Raw genomic sequence first — 18,055 nt, forward strand, 5'->3', positions numbered from 1 at the left:
AAAAAAAAAAACACAAACAAGTAATATATATGTTTAGATGTCTACAAATAAATCTTATGCTAAAAGAATATACTTGCATAACAACAGTAATTATAGTTAAACAGCTGGTTCTGTAACCATAGAACATCTTGAAGAGATTTAAGGCTGAGAGGAATAACTGCCTAAATCTGGAAACTCATTTAAAAAATCTTTTTTTTTTTAAGATACCAACAATATAGGATGCAATTTGGGTGTACAGTGTTTGGTAATTAGTGGCTAATGATCATTTAACACAACTAAAATTTTATTTTTAGGATACTATGAATTAATGAATATTTTTGTAATAATTCAGTTAAATATTCTATCCATAAATACATAATTTTAATAAAGGTACAGTAATTGAGGTATTTTCTAATAAAAACAATTTCTTAAGACAAAATACACAAATGATTACAAGAACTTATAAGTGAAATTAACAGAAATCTTAAAAATTAAAAAACCTACCACTATAGTTAAAAGTATTTGTTAAAGTCTGGGCAAAAATAAAAAATAATCGTCATAATCCAGACATTTTTATGTAACATAACAATGTGATCTGATGGGTAGAGACTGCCAATAGAATTGCAACAGGAATTCTTCATTTCTATTAAGTTGTCATACAGTGAGCCTAATGTGGATAATGTACTTATCAGGTAAGACTGGATTTCCCAATCCCTCTAAAATGTAAACAGAAAACACTCACATATACAAGGGAACACCTTCCCTTTACCATATACCAGTATAGTATACCTCTTTAAATACCTTCAGATACCTTTTTATATACCTCTTCTTATATTAGTATTTATTACATACTAAAATTTTTCCTACACTCAGAAATTTAGTACCTCCTACCAGTAATAATTCACATTTAGATAAATGTTTATATTTAAAGCCATAGAAAAGCATAAAATAGATTACTAAACATACATAAGAAAAGATCATAAACATATGAAAGTAAAAAAAATTTGCAACAATAAAATTAAATCTAAATTAATAACAATCTAATAACACAAGTTTTTTTCCCTAGTTAATCTATTACATACCTCCATTTTTAAATCCAATTCAGAATCCATCATCCAGCTCCAAACAAGGCGTAAACCATGATAATCAAGGAATAATCGTAAACAAGCAGTATCACCATGACGTAACAATTTAAGCAAACGCTGTCGAGATTCCGATTCCTCTGCACGAACCATTAATCGGCACAATGTTAAAGTATGAGCTCTATTCTTTAATCCAGAAGCAACCAGCTTTTCAATTTCTTCTTCCAACTAAGAAAAAACAACCATAATTAAATAAAGTAAAAATTAATATTGTAACTAAAATCTTATTTGAACCGTTATCATAAGAACCATATCAAAATAATGTGATTCAAAAATTAAGTCTAGATGACTTGATCTTCAAGCTAAATTTTCATCAAAATTATGTGCACACACACACACACACACACACACACACACACATACACACACATATATATATATATATATATATATATATATATATATATTACTTATTCTCAAAGAATTAATAGTTTTTAAAAGGGAGGATCTTTCCAACAATTACTTCTTTTCTTAATATGTTATATAAGCAAAACAAAAACTGGGTATAACAGACACCACATAGGATAACTGAGAATTTTAATTAATTATGAAACAAAAACATTAACTATTTATATTTTCTAGACGATTATTTTAAGAAATATTCATGAACAACCAAACCTACCTGCAACAAATATGCATATATTGGGTTTCAGAGAATAAATAACACTACGTATTTTGAATAACATAAAGAAACTTGTCCTAGAAAATGAACTGATTAAAATTCAATCATTTTTTATCACAGTCTAGAATTAAATGTAAAATTTAAACTGTAAGCATTTTCTCAACAAAAAAAAAATAAAAAATACATTAAAACATACGTAAACTCATACAAATATGTGAATGACAATTTAATATAAAAATCTTTAATTTTCAATTAAGGACCTTTAAAATTAATGTTACATAGGTTTTAAAAAACTCAAAACAATATATAGGCATCAATCAATTCATCTATTATAGCAACAATTTTTTAATTTGAAGTTTGAAAAGTGTTATGGACTTTCTATCAAAAATTCAAATTTAACTCCAGCAGAATGAAGAAATAGCTGAAAACGTGGTTATTACAAAAATAATTATATCTTTGCTGGATCAGTAAGAAACATTCTGTATCTGCTTGGGAATTGGTGGCTGAAAAGCAATAAACACTGAGCAATTTAACAGCTAGATTATTGATTGAAGAAGAACATTTGAAATCTAGATGATGTGGTATTAACCACTTAACATGTAAAAAAATGTAGTCTCAAATGTTCTAGTGGAAAGGTTGGAATAAAAAAAAAAAAATCAGTAAGAATTATTCAAATTCTATGAAAAATAAAAATATTTTGGGTCAATTTGTCATAAGAAGGGCCATACATTAGAAGATTGTTGGTTCTGTCAAAAGAAACGTCAGAAGCAAATAAACAAAATGAAAATGATTCAAATGAATGATTGGCCTTAACTGGAGTTTCTGAGGTGAATTTGGACAGACTGGTATCTTGATAGTTCAGTATCTGAGCATATGTGTCAAGATTCAAAGATGTTTGGAATGTATATACAACTTAATGAACCGAAACTAGTAGAATAGGTGATAGTTCAGTAATCACCGCATTTGGTATTGTATTGGTACTTTTTTTATTAAATCGTACGATGGGACAGAAGTTCTTAAATATGAAGATGAAAAATTTGCTTTACGTACCTGATTTAAGGATGAATCATTTCTCACAAGCAAGGCTATGGATAATAGTTTTTATTTGAAATCAGATGCCTATGAAGCACAATTAATTTACAAGAATATAAATCATTGGCTAGATGCTCAAATTAACTTTGTCGCATGATCTTTTGGTTGGATAACCAGAATTTTGTAGACCAAGATGACTGTTGTATGTCTGGCTAATGATGCCATAGTGAACTCAAATAAAAAATTTTTAATCACGGAAAAACTTTTTTTGAAGCAAAATGGTATTGTGCGATGATAAAAATGAAACCTTGTTCTACAAAGCCTGTGTGCAGGGAAAACATCATAACTCATTCAAAGTAAGTAATTCACAATCAACAAGTTGGAAACATAATCCATGCTGATGTCTGTGGTCCTATGGAAGTTGAAAATATGTGCTGCTCGTTTTGTTTTTATTGATAAATGACTATTAACATTATAGACAGGTGTATTTATTAAAACATAAGCATGAAGTTTACAGTAAGCTTGAACTTTTCATGAAATTGAATGAAAATCAAATGAGTCAGAAAATTAAAATCTTAAGAATAGACAATGAAAAAAAGTTTGTTAATCACAATGTGAGAAAACTTCTGATCAGCAAGGAATAGAACACCAAACTACTGTTTTATGAAAAATAAAACCGTTCGGTCCAACAATGTGGGTGCATATACCAAAAGAAAAGAGAAAGAGCTTATCTTAAAACTAGAAAGGGAAACTTTGCAGGTTATAGTGAAAGTACAAAAGGACTGAGATTTTATTTTTCAGGTATGAATGTAGCAACGTTAGAAAGACATGTTATTTTTGTTTCATGTAAACTGAATAACTTCTAGTTTTTTCAGTGTAATGTCAACATGAAAAAATAAAAACTTACATCTTAAGTTGAACATGTTGAAAACATAATTAAAGGTATGACTCCAGATGAAAGAGGTTCCCTGAACATGAACATACATAGCCCTACTAATAGAAGACAGCTTCATCCTAGGGACCAGCTGCAGCCTCTAGTTAAATATAATGACTACAAGACAGTCTTTGTTAACCCACCGGGTTGGGCTAGTGGTGAACGCGTCTTCCCAAATCAGCTGATTTGGAAGGCGAGAGTTCCAGCGTTCAAGTCCTAGTAAAGCCAGTTATTTTTACACGGATTTGAATACTAGATCGTGGATACCGGTGTTCTTTGGTGGTTGGGTTTTCAAGTAACCACATATCTCAGGAATGGTTGAACTGAGAATGTACAAGACTACACTTCATTTACACTCATACATATCATCCTCATTCATCCTCTGAAGTAGTATCTAAACTGTAGTTACCGGAGGCTAAACAGGAAAAGAAAGAGACAGTCTTTGTCAGTGTGACCAAAACTGAAGAACTATCATATGAAAAAGCTAAACAGTCAGTTTTGCTAAGCAGTGGCAGAACGGTATGGAGGTTGAGTTAAGTCATCAGCTGAAAATTACACGTAGAACATTATTAATAAGCTAGAAATACATGATATTACTGACAGCAAATGGGGTTTACAGAATTAAATGAGACAATCAAGACAAAACACTTTAATTTAAATTATGTTAGTTGCCAAAGGGTTCATACAGAAAGGGTCAATATATGATATTTATTCTGCTGTTACAAAATTAAAAACAGTTAGATTAATGTTAATGTAAACTTTGACTAGACTATTATGCAAATGGTGTCTGCAACGCATTTTGCATGGTGAACTGAAAGAAAATGCATTTAATGTTTACCTGTGAACTGCAATTTATCAAATGATAGTGTGCAAACCTAGAAAAGCGATATGGTTTAAAAAATTCTCCCAAATGCTGGTATGATAAATGTCATGAATTCATGATATTTCAAAATTTTGTAGGGTCAAATAATAATTATTGTTTGTATTTAAGATTACCTATTATTTTAAACATTTATGTGCTAATTTATGCTGATGATCTAATTATAGCAAAGGCTCAAATAAGCAAGAAATTAATGTTTTTAACCTTTTCAGATCATGTAGCCTTGGAACTGGTTATGTGAAGCGTCAGTTTTAAAACGCTGTTACAAAATCATTTTATATGGGACCTAAGTCGGTAATTTTTTTTTATATTCACACAGGAATCAGTTTTATTACACAATTTGAACGACGTTTATACGATGTAAAATGTTTTATTTAGACTAGAAAGAATATGACCATTTTTTTCTCAGAAATGTGCTTGTGTGTGTATGTGACTTGTGTATTATAATTGCTATGAGGATTACGGATTTATTTATTATTTACAAAAAGATCTTATCTTACTAGCAACATATCGATGTATTGAAACACATAATAAATTATGATATACGGCACACAAAAAAAAAGAAAGAATTTGTGGTCATAAATACGCCACTTTTACTTGAGGTCTATAAATATCTTTTCTGACAAATGATATCGGTAAACATGTAACACACATCGATTCGTAATGAATAACAGTATACAGTAAAAATGGTTTTTTGTCAATCTGAACAGCCTTTTTAGTGGTGGGGATTTTTATAAAATGTAGTTTTCTGAATCTACTTTCACTTGTTACTAATCTGTGATTTATGACACGGGTTTTTCATCATATTTTGCCCAATTTTCAACCGATTTGCTTGAAAGTACTATTTTTAAATGTTTCATAAACACAAAGCAAAAAAAAAAAATTTGTTAATAAAAAATGCGGTAGAAATGCGCAAAAAAATTCTGGAATTAAATAATTAAAATTTTTGTACTGTTCAATTTTTTTGCTGTTACAGGCATAAAAAATATCCAATTGTAACATTTTTTTTGTCAGAATCTGTTAAATCTCTTTAATATACTGTAATTTTTTGAAACTTTTTCACAAGAGGGTAGCATAAGACTATGAAGGAAGGCAATCAGATGGCAACATATTTTCACGGAGCGCTAATCAACTGCGGATCATTGTGATGGGAAAAGGTTAAAAATGAAATTATGAGTAAATTTAAAATAGAATATTTGGCCAAATTTCATATTATTTAGGAATTACTGTAAAACAAAATTTAAATGATGGTGTGATAACTTTCAATCAATATAATTATCTGGAAAATGTACTAAAACGTTTCAATATTTTTGATTGTAAAACTGTCCCTACTCCGATGGATAATAATTTTGACTATAATTATTTGCTGAGAGAAAAACTAAAAAATGTACATAGAAAATAACAGTCGAAAAATAATAGGTTGTATTATGTACGCGATATTAGGCAGCAGACCAGATCTACGAGCAAGTATTAGTATTCTAAGCAAACACCAAAACTGTGTTAGTAATGATTTATTAATATGTTTAAAAATAGTATTACATTGCATTAAAGGAAATCCTTAATTTGAAATTAGTTTATAGTAGAAGATCTACTACTGATATTATCAATTGTTTTGTAGATGTTGACTGGGGTGCTGACACCACTGACAAAAAGTTCCACCAGTGGACACTGTTCCAAAAACTTTTAATTGTACTGTGTCTTGGTGTTTAAAAAAACAGTCTTGCATTGCTCTGTCTTCCATTGAGGCAGAATATGTAGCCCTCAGTTAAAATATCAGTGAAGCTTGTTTCAAAGCTTAAGAGAGGGTGTTATGATACAATCAAGAAGTTGGTTTGTATCAATCAATAGTGAGCGAGTGTCAATAGTAACAGTAGTGTAAAGAAAAAGACAGTAATAAAAAAAAATAATACATGCAGCATATGTGTTCTTGTTCAAGCTTGAGTTATTAAAATTACATTTTAATAATAAGTTATTAAAATAGTTATTATTCCAGTAAAACAGTAATAAATAGTTATTTTAATAACTGCAAGTAAACTGCTGGTTGTAAATGTGTATTTATTTAAAGCACTCTGAAATAAAAAAGTAACTGTTTTTGGACATACTTGAAAAACAATTATTTTTATTTATATAATATATATGTGTTGCTTTTTGTTTTCTAAGGATAATAAAATAAATTTGCCAATTATTTTCAACTGGTGAAAAACACTTCTACTTATTACTTCAGTGTTTATCAATATTTTACATTTATGACACACATTTGTTTAGAAATTATATTAATCTGCACACATTTACTATGTGATTAATGTATAGTAGAGTCATTCTAGCAAGGCACTTTCCTCTCTTATAACCATACATCTACTCCCCTCTGCAAGCACCTTGCTATAACTGCTCAGCTATACATTATCATACCTTAAAAAATACACAATAAATCTTTCAAACTTATTGTCCAATGACTACACGAAAAGCAAAAATTTTACCTATTATATTTCTTTTCAATTTGTTGAAATACTCCTTAAGACCTGCCAGATACTAGTTGGTGCTTTTTGTTCAATCAGCTATCAGTTACGAGTTAAATAAATTAACTGTATTAACTGGTTAATTAACTAAATTAACTAAAATTAACTGGTTAAGACCTGCCAGATACTAGTTGGTGCTTTTTGTTCAATCAGCTATCAGTTACGAGTTAAATAAATTAACTAATACATAAATAAATGAAACTTGCAAACTTACATCCATATCATTCAATAAATCTCTAACATCTCGTTTCTTTTTCTTTTCTTTTCTTTCTTTACGATTACTGCCATCTGACCACTTTCCCTCTTTATCAGGATCTTCTCCAATCCAGCCACGACAAGCATTACTTTCACAGTAGCAACGCTGAGCTTCCTTCCTGCATCACATTTTAATATAATTAATAATAAAAAAACCTTTCCTACTCTACAGATTATAAAATAAAGAAACAACATAATACAATTCATCAGCATTAAAATAATAAACAAGATTTATTACAATATTAGGTTTAAATACATAAATATATGTAAAACAACAATGCGATTGCTACTTATTACTTCCTGTCAAATAATTTGATTTCTAGTAAATACATCAGTTATTAACCAAATTTTACCCATAGATCCATTAAAATTTGATGAAACAAACCCAGCAAATGCTGCTCATATTGAACAACTGGTTTAATCATAATTAAAAAATCAATATAACATTTCCTCTTGGTAACACTGATTAATATGCCTGTTAGCCACTAATAAACATCAAGGATTGAAACAATCGCTTTTACCACAGAATATATCATATAACGTACATATTGGAGAAAGTAGTAAAATGGTTTAGGCATAATAAAGCACAACCTACTATTACATATTACATTTCCTTCACATTTCTCTAAGAAAAAATAAATGATCAAATTAAGTAACAAAATTAGAATTAATATACTTACCCATAACGCTGAAATTGGTAATCAAAAGTTATTTCTTCTCCAGCAGCAATAGGACGCTTGCTAAAGAATCCTATACGTAGTTCACCATTAACAGTCCACTGTATCAACAATATAAAATTGTTATTTACAATGAATTAATATTTAATTAACAAAAAAAATAAGACTCAACACAGGAGTAGCACATTAGTAAAAATTATAAATATACTTCTTTTACTAGTCCAATTTTATCACCTACAGACAAAACTAATCAGATTAAAAATTTATAACAACTTATAAACAAGTTTATACTAGTCATAATTTTTTTTAAATTACAGTAATGTAAAAGTCAGTAAATATTACTTTAACAATGATTTACAAGTGATTCACTGACTCATTTTGCAACAAAAAACAGTTTAATTTCAAAATAAATGAAAATTAAATAAATAAAATAATGCAACAAACTCCCGATACAATTATAGCAGGATATTTAAGAAACAACAATGTGAGGAAACAGAAGCCAAAAATTAAAGAAGTGATTCAAACAATAAAATATGATAGATTATAACAATGATTATAGGAAAGTACAATGAAACAAGTTTTTTGTAAGTTAAGTTTTTTAGTTAAGTTAAAAAATGAAATATAAACCTGATTTCAGAAATTAATTATAACCATTTTAAAGGTAAAATAGCACTGGAAATAATAAATAATAGTAAAAGTAATTGAAATGCCTAAAATATGATACAGGAAAAGAGATTAGTTGATCAAAGATGAAATTAAATCTTAAAATGAATTGAACACTAGAGTTTTTGTCATAATTTTTATACATAGATTGTATAAAGTCAGACAGGGATTAAAACTAACACTTCATTTAATAAGGGAAAGAAACAAATATACAGTAAAAACTACTAGTAAACAATAAACCTTAAAATAGGCAATTAAAAAATCTAGCATAAATATCAAACAAATATTTAATATAATAGAGAAATGTAAAAAAAAGAACAAAACATTACATTAAAAAAATCAGTCACAAACTGAGAATATACAATCAGTTTTGCTAAAAATGATTATAACTGCATACACTCACCTTCTTTACAACTAAAAAAGCACAGCTTTATATTCATAAATATTTTATTAGTGTATCACATGAACTTTTAAGAGAAGGGGAAAATAGTTATATAAAAATATATCCATATTGTTGTATGTCTGTTTCACTCTTGTTTTTACAATTCCATGTACTACATTATCCAGTTCTATTTTTGTATTTTAAATTATTTAGTATGTGTACGATTTAACATGTCACAATAGTAAGCAACATTTGTACATGTTTCTCATAAAATTTAATTCAGTAATGGTCTTCATAAAGAATTGTAAAAGTAAATTCAATCAGAAAACTAATTCGTATTCACAAATGTAATATTTATTGTATCCTTATTTTATTTTATTTAACTGAAAAACAAAAACCAAGCTTAGTCAACCAACATAACAGTTACTCCATTATGTTCATATAAAATGTGACGCTATCTAGCACATCAGTTAACCTTTATTTCTGGTTAAACTTAATACCTTTTCCAGCTCACTGACTGCAAAGTGGCCAGTTTTGGAAATTTTCAAATTGTAAAATTTTTATGAGATTTATATACAATGCACTATTAGTGTGCATCACTAAAAACTATCCTTATTTTGAATTATTGCATCTTTCTTTGGAGGGGGGTACACACAGTTACACTAACTGAGGATGTAAGCTAACTAGCTTGGAAAGAAGTCTTTTTTTGTATTATTTTTCCAAAATGTTACCTTCAAACATCTATCAAACAAAAAAGGATGGATATAAAAGTTTAAATTTGTAGATTTATTAAACTTTTTCTATATTCCATTAAAAAATTTATCCAATATTACAATTTTTGTAATGTTTTGTATGAAACCAGCAAATTTATTTTACAACCAATATTTAAGGGGTAGATGAAATGTAAAGCACAGTTGCTAATCACAAGCAAATGAAACGAGATACTCAAATGAAACAAGTATGATTTATAAATACATTTTACTTGCTACAAAAACCTATTATTTTCCCCTGTAGTCACTATTTACAACTATACATTTCCCCCCAGTGAACCAGTTTTCTTATTCTATCAGTCTTTCCTTCATCCACAATCTCACTGCAGCCTTCATCATATTATCTGTGGTGTAATGAATACTTAATATGCAGAAATACTCTTAATTGCAGAAAGAAATCACAGGGAGTCATATCTGGTGAGTATGGAGGGTGTGGAATAGGCTCAAATTAAAATTTTACAAGTACCTTAGTAGTTGCACACAATGTTTGTGGTCAAGCATTATCATAGTGCAAAATTATCAGCTCCATAGATTGCTGAACACAGCTCTTAAGGTGCTGCAATGAGAGAGGTGTTGTAATGGGTTATGTAAAGCACAGTATTTATAGTCAACTTGGCTTCAAGGTACACATGTCATGTAAATTTATTTGGAATAACAGAGCACTGTCAAAGAGAATATTTTTTTACAAAAGTTGTGTGTGTGTTTTGAATTTTTTTAATTGTGGCAAACCATAGCGCCAGTATTTCATGCTCTGCCATTTTTCTTCTGAATTGTAACAATGCACCCAAGTTCCGTCTCCTGTTACAATATTGAGAAGAAAATAATCTTTCTCATTGTGATAACATTTCAGAAGCTGTTCATCACATTTCCTATGATGTTTGTTCTTTTCTACAAGTTTGTGTGACACCCACCAGACAGAAATTATGCTAGCCCAGTTGTGCAATATATCCTATTTGTTCTTTTGATATGCGCATCTGAATAGTGATGCAATATTGTAAAATGCAATGTCATTTTGAATCAATTTATCAACTTCCTTTTGGTGCTTTTCAATAGCAACAGAAACTAATTGATCACTGTGAGGTTCATCCTCAATATTCACTTCACCAGTTTCTGATGCATGCAATTTTATTGTTCACTTACAATACTTTGATCAACAACAGTTTCACTGGAATAAAAGCTTTTAGATGACAATGAATGTACAAACATTCATTTATTCCAATGTTAAAAATAAGTCATTCCACATTCTCTTAAACAGTGATAGCAGGCATTCTCAACTCCAAAAGAATAGAGATTGACAGAAAATGAGAGGCTGTAGGTCAAAGAGTTTTGGAACAATAGTACTAGGGAAATAAAAGTATAAATTGGCAGCACCTGTCACTTTGTGCGACATTTTGCTCTCCTTCAACATTCTAATATGCATTACATTTCAGTTATAAAACATAAAGCTTAACTCCATTAAAAGCCCCAAATATTTTAGATCTTTAAATATAGACATTTGAGAGTATCTGCATTTTAAGTGTAAATGGTGTATAACAAATTGTAAGACTAATATAAAAATACAGCATTTGTGTTTTGCAAATATCTGGACTGTTACAGGGATAATTATAAATATCTTTATTCTTTAGATATAATCAATAGTTATTTTAGTTAAGGGAGTGATTTATAGTAATTATTTAGAATTATATTCTTTTATCTAAGTTAATATCTCTGTTGTATAATTATTTTAAACAATTCTAATAGAATACTTATTTCACATTAACAGATTTAAATGCAATACATTTATATATTAATTATAAAAAAAAAAAAACATACTTAAATCGATATACATAAACAAGAAAATTATTAAAATCACATCAAGCTCACTTAAAAGTAATAAAATAAATAAAAACAACACCTTCTGTGTTTCTGCATTCGGATCACAACTATGATTGATAAATCTTGAATTATTTCCTTTGATAGTAGCATCAATAATTGCATCTGACTTTAGTGCCATAAAATAATAATGTAAGTTTTTATCTTTGGCATATTCTTTAGCTCTTCTGCGAAATTCTTTTGGATCCAAAACTTCACCCACATATTCTAAGATAAATGTACCACTATAAAAAAACAATATTAATTAGTTGTATTGCTAATGGAACAACTGTAGTAATATCTGACTGTAAAGTTATAATCATAAAATAAAACTTCCACAGTAAGCAAGCATGTAGATATAAAAAATATGCTGCTGGAAACAGTAAGGGTAAAAATTAAAATAAATTTCTTCAATGTAATTTAATTAACAATAATAAAAAATTATGATTAAATAATTTATGACCAAGAAACAAACAATAATACTATAAACACTAATATTGGATAGAAAACTACATGGAGCGTAATTCAATTAACAAAAGTAATATCCATAATCATAAAATCTATACAAAAAAAGTCCTTAAAGTAAATATAAGAACAGTGAATTAATTTGGAAAAAGTAACAGAAAACAGAGCATCAACAGAAGTTAGATTTAAAATAAAGGCAGACATGATAATGACTAAAGAATTTTACAGTTAAACGAAGAGCTAAAATATCTAAATAAATGTAGCTGTAAGTCACTAAACAGAAATTTAATTAACTATATTTCATTTTAAAGCTCTGAGAACATGGAAATGTATGAATATGATTTTGCTTTAGAGAAACAAAGAATGACAGGGAAAGTAATACTTCTAGAATCTAGTACCTTCCATTTCCAGTATTTTTACTATTCCATAAGTCAACTATCAGTTTTCTCTGATGCAGGAAAAACTGGTTAAACCACTCTCCCATAAAGGTAACCTCAAAATTAAAAATCAAACTGACTGACACAATGAGATGTAATACTGCAACTGAAAGAGCCGAAAGTCATCAGTCATCAGATATGCGCTTCAAGGCTATAAACAATTATTCCAGTGATAATAAAACCAGGCTAATAAGATTCATAAACTGTTGTCAGTGTATCAATGATCCAAGAATATCAGATTTAAGTTAATTGGAAGCAGTTAGAGGTTCAAAAATAGAAAAGAATTCACTACTACAGGGTGTCCCATATAAAACGCAACCCAACCTTATATTGGTAAATATTGAAATAATAAAAAGGCATGTGTAAATGTAAATGTAATTTTTATTATTACCATCCATTACCTTACATTTAGAGTAAATGTTAGAAGTAGCCGCCATCTTCTTGAATACAAGCTTCAATTCTTTTTACAGCGTTTCTTGCAACTTTTTTCAAAGTTTGTGGCTGGATATTTAATACAGCTTGTTCAATATTGACTTTCAATTGTTCGTGGTTTGTTGCTGTAGGCTTTTTCTTTGAGGTAACCCCATAGAAAAAAATCCGCCGCAGTCAAATCTGGAGATCTTGGTGGCCACAAGCCTCGACCGACAACACGATTACCAAAGAATTCCTCAACGAAATCAGAAGTTGAACCTGCGTCGTGCGATGTCGCACCGTCATGTTGTAGCCAGCAGTGTCTGTCTCCCTCTTCCAAGAGTGCAATGAACTGAAATAAAATATCCTGATATCGTTCTGCATTAATGGTGTACTCGAAAAAAAATAGGACCGATTATTCTCTTCCGCGATATCGTGCACCACATGCCCAACTTCTGCAGGTGTAATTGTTTTTCGTGATAAACGTGGGGATTTTCAGCACTCCAAATTCTACTGTTTTGGCTGTTTACATAGCCATCCAAATGAAACCATGCTTTATCTGTGAAAAATAACGAATCCATAACATTAATTTCCTCACGCAGAAATCGACAGAACCATTGACAATATTGTAGCCGTTTTTCTTTGTCGGGCTCAAGAAGTCAATGAACCGTTTGAATGCGATAAGGTCGTAATTGTAATTGTTTGGTCGCCCGATGAACAGTTGATTTAGACAAATTAATTTCAGCAGACAAACGTCTGATCGATTTATTTGGCAAGGTGAATAATGGGTCTTTGATTTCAGTGACTGTATCTGTATTCAACACTGACGCAGATCTTTTGTGTTTCTTGTTATTAACAGAACCAGTCTCTCTAAATTTTGCAACTAACCTTAATACTGATGTTTTGTTAGGAGCTGGTTTATCTGGGTACTTATGGCGAAACAAATCTTGCACTGCAATCACTGATTTCGTACTGAAGTATGACTCAACAATGAAAACACGTTCATCTAGTGAAAACACCATCTTGTGTCTAGCAATACACTGAACGTTATGATTGCATTGTTGTTACTATCGGTAGTGTTCTACTGCGTCGCCACGATGTTCAGATATTGGACGAGTCCATTTCAGTAACGAGTAGGGGAGTAAACTTGACTTTGGAAATTTCATGGATGAGTGATTGATGGGTTGCGTTTTATATGGGACACCCTGTATTAATTTTTTTTTATTTTGATAAGATTACTAACCACATACGATAAATACAGCACTCAATAGTAAGTACTCTGTATACTTTCAGGACCACACGTAGGAATCTCAGTTAAAGATTTAATAAAATTAAAAATATTTAAACTTTTCAGTTTCTATTGAATTTAAAAATTCACAAAAATCTAATTTGATCAGTAATTATTATTTTTTGGTTAGGTATGCTTAGTAATTTCCTATTTCTGCTTCTGCACAATATATATTTACAAAAATTGTTTAATACATTAAAACTATAGAGATACATGTTTACAACCTGATTATAGAAGTAAAATGAATATTCTTATGCTACTACAACCTGTTTATAGATACCAAAACTGTTTTAGTACCATGTCTGAATATATTTCTCCAGTTATTAAAATTAAATGTACTGTTTTTCTAAGCCAACTATAATGTTTAAATTTATACTTGTTTGTTAATTTTTCTTTCATTACTTAATAGTAGCAGAGTAGTTTTAATTTAATTATCTGTGCATGTTATTAACATATAATTCTGTTTTTACATAAATGTTTGTAAACATATTTTTAATTAAAATCTATCTAAGCAATCAGAGATAGCTCCTCTTTCATAAAATAAAAGCTTCTAATTATTAATAACAATTCATTTCATTCATTTGTACAAATTACTTAAATAAAAAATTACAACTTGAATTTTAATCTTATTCAAAAGTTTTTTTTGGGTATAATTCAATAATTTTCGTTATTTGGTGGGTGTTGTGCAAAAACTGTTTGTTAGATTCCATAACCATAGTTGTGGAAAACCTGATATGGGACATAAGTAACCCCCAAAAAAGGTGTAGCTGGTATCAAGAATAATAAGCATCTCACACCAGGCTTACTACAAAAAATAAGGAGTGAAGTGGACATGAAAGTACTGGTTATATCTATAACTAAGTGTCACTTTTACTTTATTCTTCAAAGGAACTGATGGTTTAGAGAACCTCATTATTCTCAGAGCAAGCTGCTGGTTGCTGATTTACAAATATCAATAGTCATTAGAAAGTCTGGGAACAATTGTGTAAAGCAAGAAAATTATATGCCACTTTCTATTGAGAAACAATCCAATATTATACTTCTCTATCCAATATGGGTGCATAAATTTCTCTAAACCAGGAAACTATATTTTTCTAAAGAAAATATCTCATTGTTTGCCTTTATGAATTAAATGTATAAGGATATGTAAGTACACAAAACCCACATTACTTTATATTTTTAAAAAACTGATTTTTTTTTATAACCAATGTAAAAAGATAAGAAAACCACTCATCTTACAAAATTTATAAAATGTTTTTGCAAGATCCTAACATCTTTGATAACTAATGATTCAAGATCCTGTACAAACATTTTTATTAATCTTGTAAAGTACAAAGCATATTATTTCTTGTGTATACTACAATAATTAGTGAATATTTAAAAAAAGGTGAACCTCAATCTGTAATTTTAATAAAAATAAACAAGACAAAAAAGGGGTAAATTAAACAATTTCAGAAGACTAAGTACAAAATTTGTTACAGACGAACAAATACACATCAACTTTAACTTTATTCTAAATCAATTAAAACATATGCCACCAATCAAAACATTACAGCACTTGATTATTAAGATGAGTGTCATACACATAACATTATGAAATTAACATAATTTTAAATAATTTCCTTTAACAAATTAATTCAGAATTTCTCAAAAAATTTATTTCAGTTTCTGACAAAAAAAACTAGTTTACAAAATACAATAGCTTCATCAGAGATATTACTCTCAAATTTTTTTTAATTACGTAGAGTAGAATAAAATAATTTACTTACGCAGGTATGTCCTCCACAGAACGTAAACCATAACCTTTCCTTTTTGTCTTAAAAACTTCAGATTTAACGTACTCCAGATTTTGAAATCTTTTATTAGTACATTTTTCACCTAACACACAGCGAGATCCACTGAAAAAATTATCAATTTGTTGCAACAAAAAATGAATTTTCAAAATATTATTAATAATAAATATAAAATTTACTTAAAGCATTATTAAATAAAACAATAGGTCTTTCATTTAATTTTTACTCCTGACAAATTTGTCTGTGTGTACTTAATAAATATGAGAGATGAAGAGAAAATATAATTTTCAGAACAGGAATGCTGATTGCAAATGGTAAGGAAAATCCTCAACTGCAACTAGGCAGAGAAAGAGTTCGATTTTTGTATAATGCTTAAGACTGCTGTTTAGACCTGATTTGTTAAACCTCATGAATGATCCATTATAATTCAGCACATGTTATTTAAATTTTTTCATGTATACTTGAAAGTAAACTATACAATTAGATCCAGTGTATGCTTCTGAGGAAAGGTGCACTCCTCTTAGAACTTTAATACTTTTAGGAAAGAAGGTTTTTTGTCAATTCATAACTCCAAACCAATTTACAATTTACACTTGTTAGTGCAGATTAAGCTGTATAAAAAAAAAAACCGGCAATGAATTGAAAATCTTTTCTTGTTATACTGGTCAAGTTATTCAATTCGTTTTTAAAAATAGTTTTTTCAATTCAATTTTTAAGCTCTCGGAAAAAATATTCCCTTTTTATTTATAACAACAATAACCAAGATTTTGAATTCTTTTTTTTACATTTTATATTAAAATATTTATTTCTAATTTCATACATAAAATTCATTTTAAATAAATTAAAATATAAATTTAAAAAATATTTTTCTGATTTTGTTTTTTAAATTTGCAAGTTCACCCATCAGATGGAGTGATATTACGTTATTTTGGTAACTTTATTTTTAACAAAATATAGTTTAACCATTAAAAATTTGAATTTCTAAAAAAGTTTTTTTTTCATTTTGGGGGATCCAAATTAAAGCAGAATTCATGTAAAATTAATTTTTGAGAAAGGAATGCCCTGTGGCGATAATAAATTTTAAAAAAATAACTTTTTGAAATTGTTAAAAATGCCAAGATGCAGCCATTATTTTAAATAAACAAAGTTGTAATTTTCTAGGAAGCAAGTGAAAACTTTTGACAATTTTTTTTTCCAAGAAATAGTAAAGACTAAGGAGTCTCAAAAAATTAAGATTTTTTACATTTTGTATGCAATGGGTAGCTTGGAGAAGGATTTACATTCAAAATAATTTTTTTGTTTTCACAAACCACTGGAAGTGGAGCAGGCAAAATCCTTTTATAGTGGTTTGAAAGCCTATTGATTTAGAAAATATTAATACAAAAAAATCTTCCATTAATTCTTTCTGAATCAAGATATAGTCTTTTTTTGGGAAGGTGTGAATATTAAATAAAAAGTTTTGTTAATTTGTGATGTTGATAAAAAAAAATTCAACTTTTGTAAGAAATACTTTTTTCTGAAGTGCCCCAGTAAATATTTGAAATTATATTTTGGTCAAAACACCCCCACCCCTTTTTCCAATTTTCTAAAAATTTAATACACTCTTCCCCCTTTTCCCTGAAGATAGTATAAATCTACCAAGTTTGAAGAAAATCAGTCCACACGGTCCAGAGCTATAAGACCAAACACAGGCCAACAAACATATGCATCGAACATCTGTCTGATTTTTTGGACTATTTATTTACACCACTGGAATAAAAACGTTTTTGCAAATTATTTAATCTATATACTTTCCTGTTATATCCATAGCAGCATCTATCGCTATCGTGGGCAAAGTAATAAATCTAATGATAGAATATTGGTGAGGGTAAAATCACTTTGAGATATATATATATATATATATATATATATATATTTAAAATTCTATAAACATAAACTATCTAGTTCAAAATATTGTG

The 18,055-nt window shown here is 28.8% G+C and overlaps 1 protein-coding gene across 3 annotated transcripts in view; it reads right to left on the reverse strand.

Annotated features, from left to right (window-relative positions):
* Positions 1 to 18,055, reverse strand: part of Set2 (SET domain containing 2) — a 104,958-nt gene that overhangs the window by 63,930 nt on the left and 22,973 nt on the right. For all 3 annotated transcript variants that reach the window (XM_075358733.1, XM_075358730.1, XM_075358734.1), the window contains 5 exons: positions 16,074 to 16,202; positions 11,747 to 11,948; positions 8,041 to 8,138; positions 7,320 to 7,479; positions 1,062 to 1,289 (listed from right to left, as the gene is read on the reverse strand). In XM_075358733.1, the coding sequence (XP_075214848.1) occupies positions 1,062 to 1,289; positions 7,320 to 7,479; positions 8,041 to 8,138; positions 11,747 to 11,948; positions 16,074 to 16,202 (817 nt within the window). The remainder of the gene's footprint in view (positions 1 to 1,061; positions 1,290 to 7,319; positions 7,480 to 8,040; positions 8,139 to 11,746; positions 11,949 to 16,073; positions 16,203 to 18,055) is intronic.

The sequence above is a fragment of the Lycorma delicatula genome, chromosome 2 (assembly GCF_047948215.1).
Source record: "Lycorma delicatula isolate Av1 chromosome 2, ASM4794821v1, whole genome shotgun sequence".
NCBI lineage: Eukaryota > Metazoa > Arthropoda > Insecta > Hemiptera > Fulgoridae > Lycorma > Lycorma delicatula.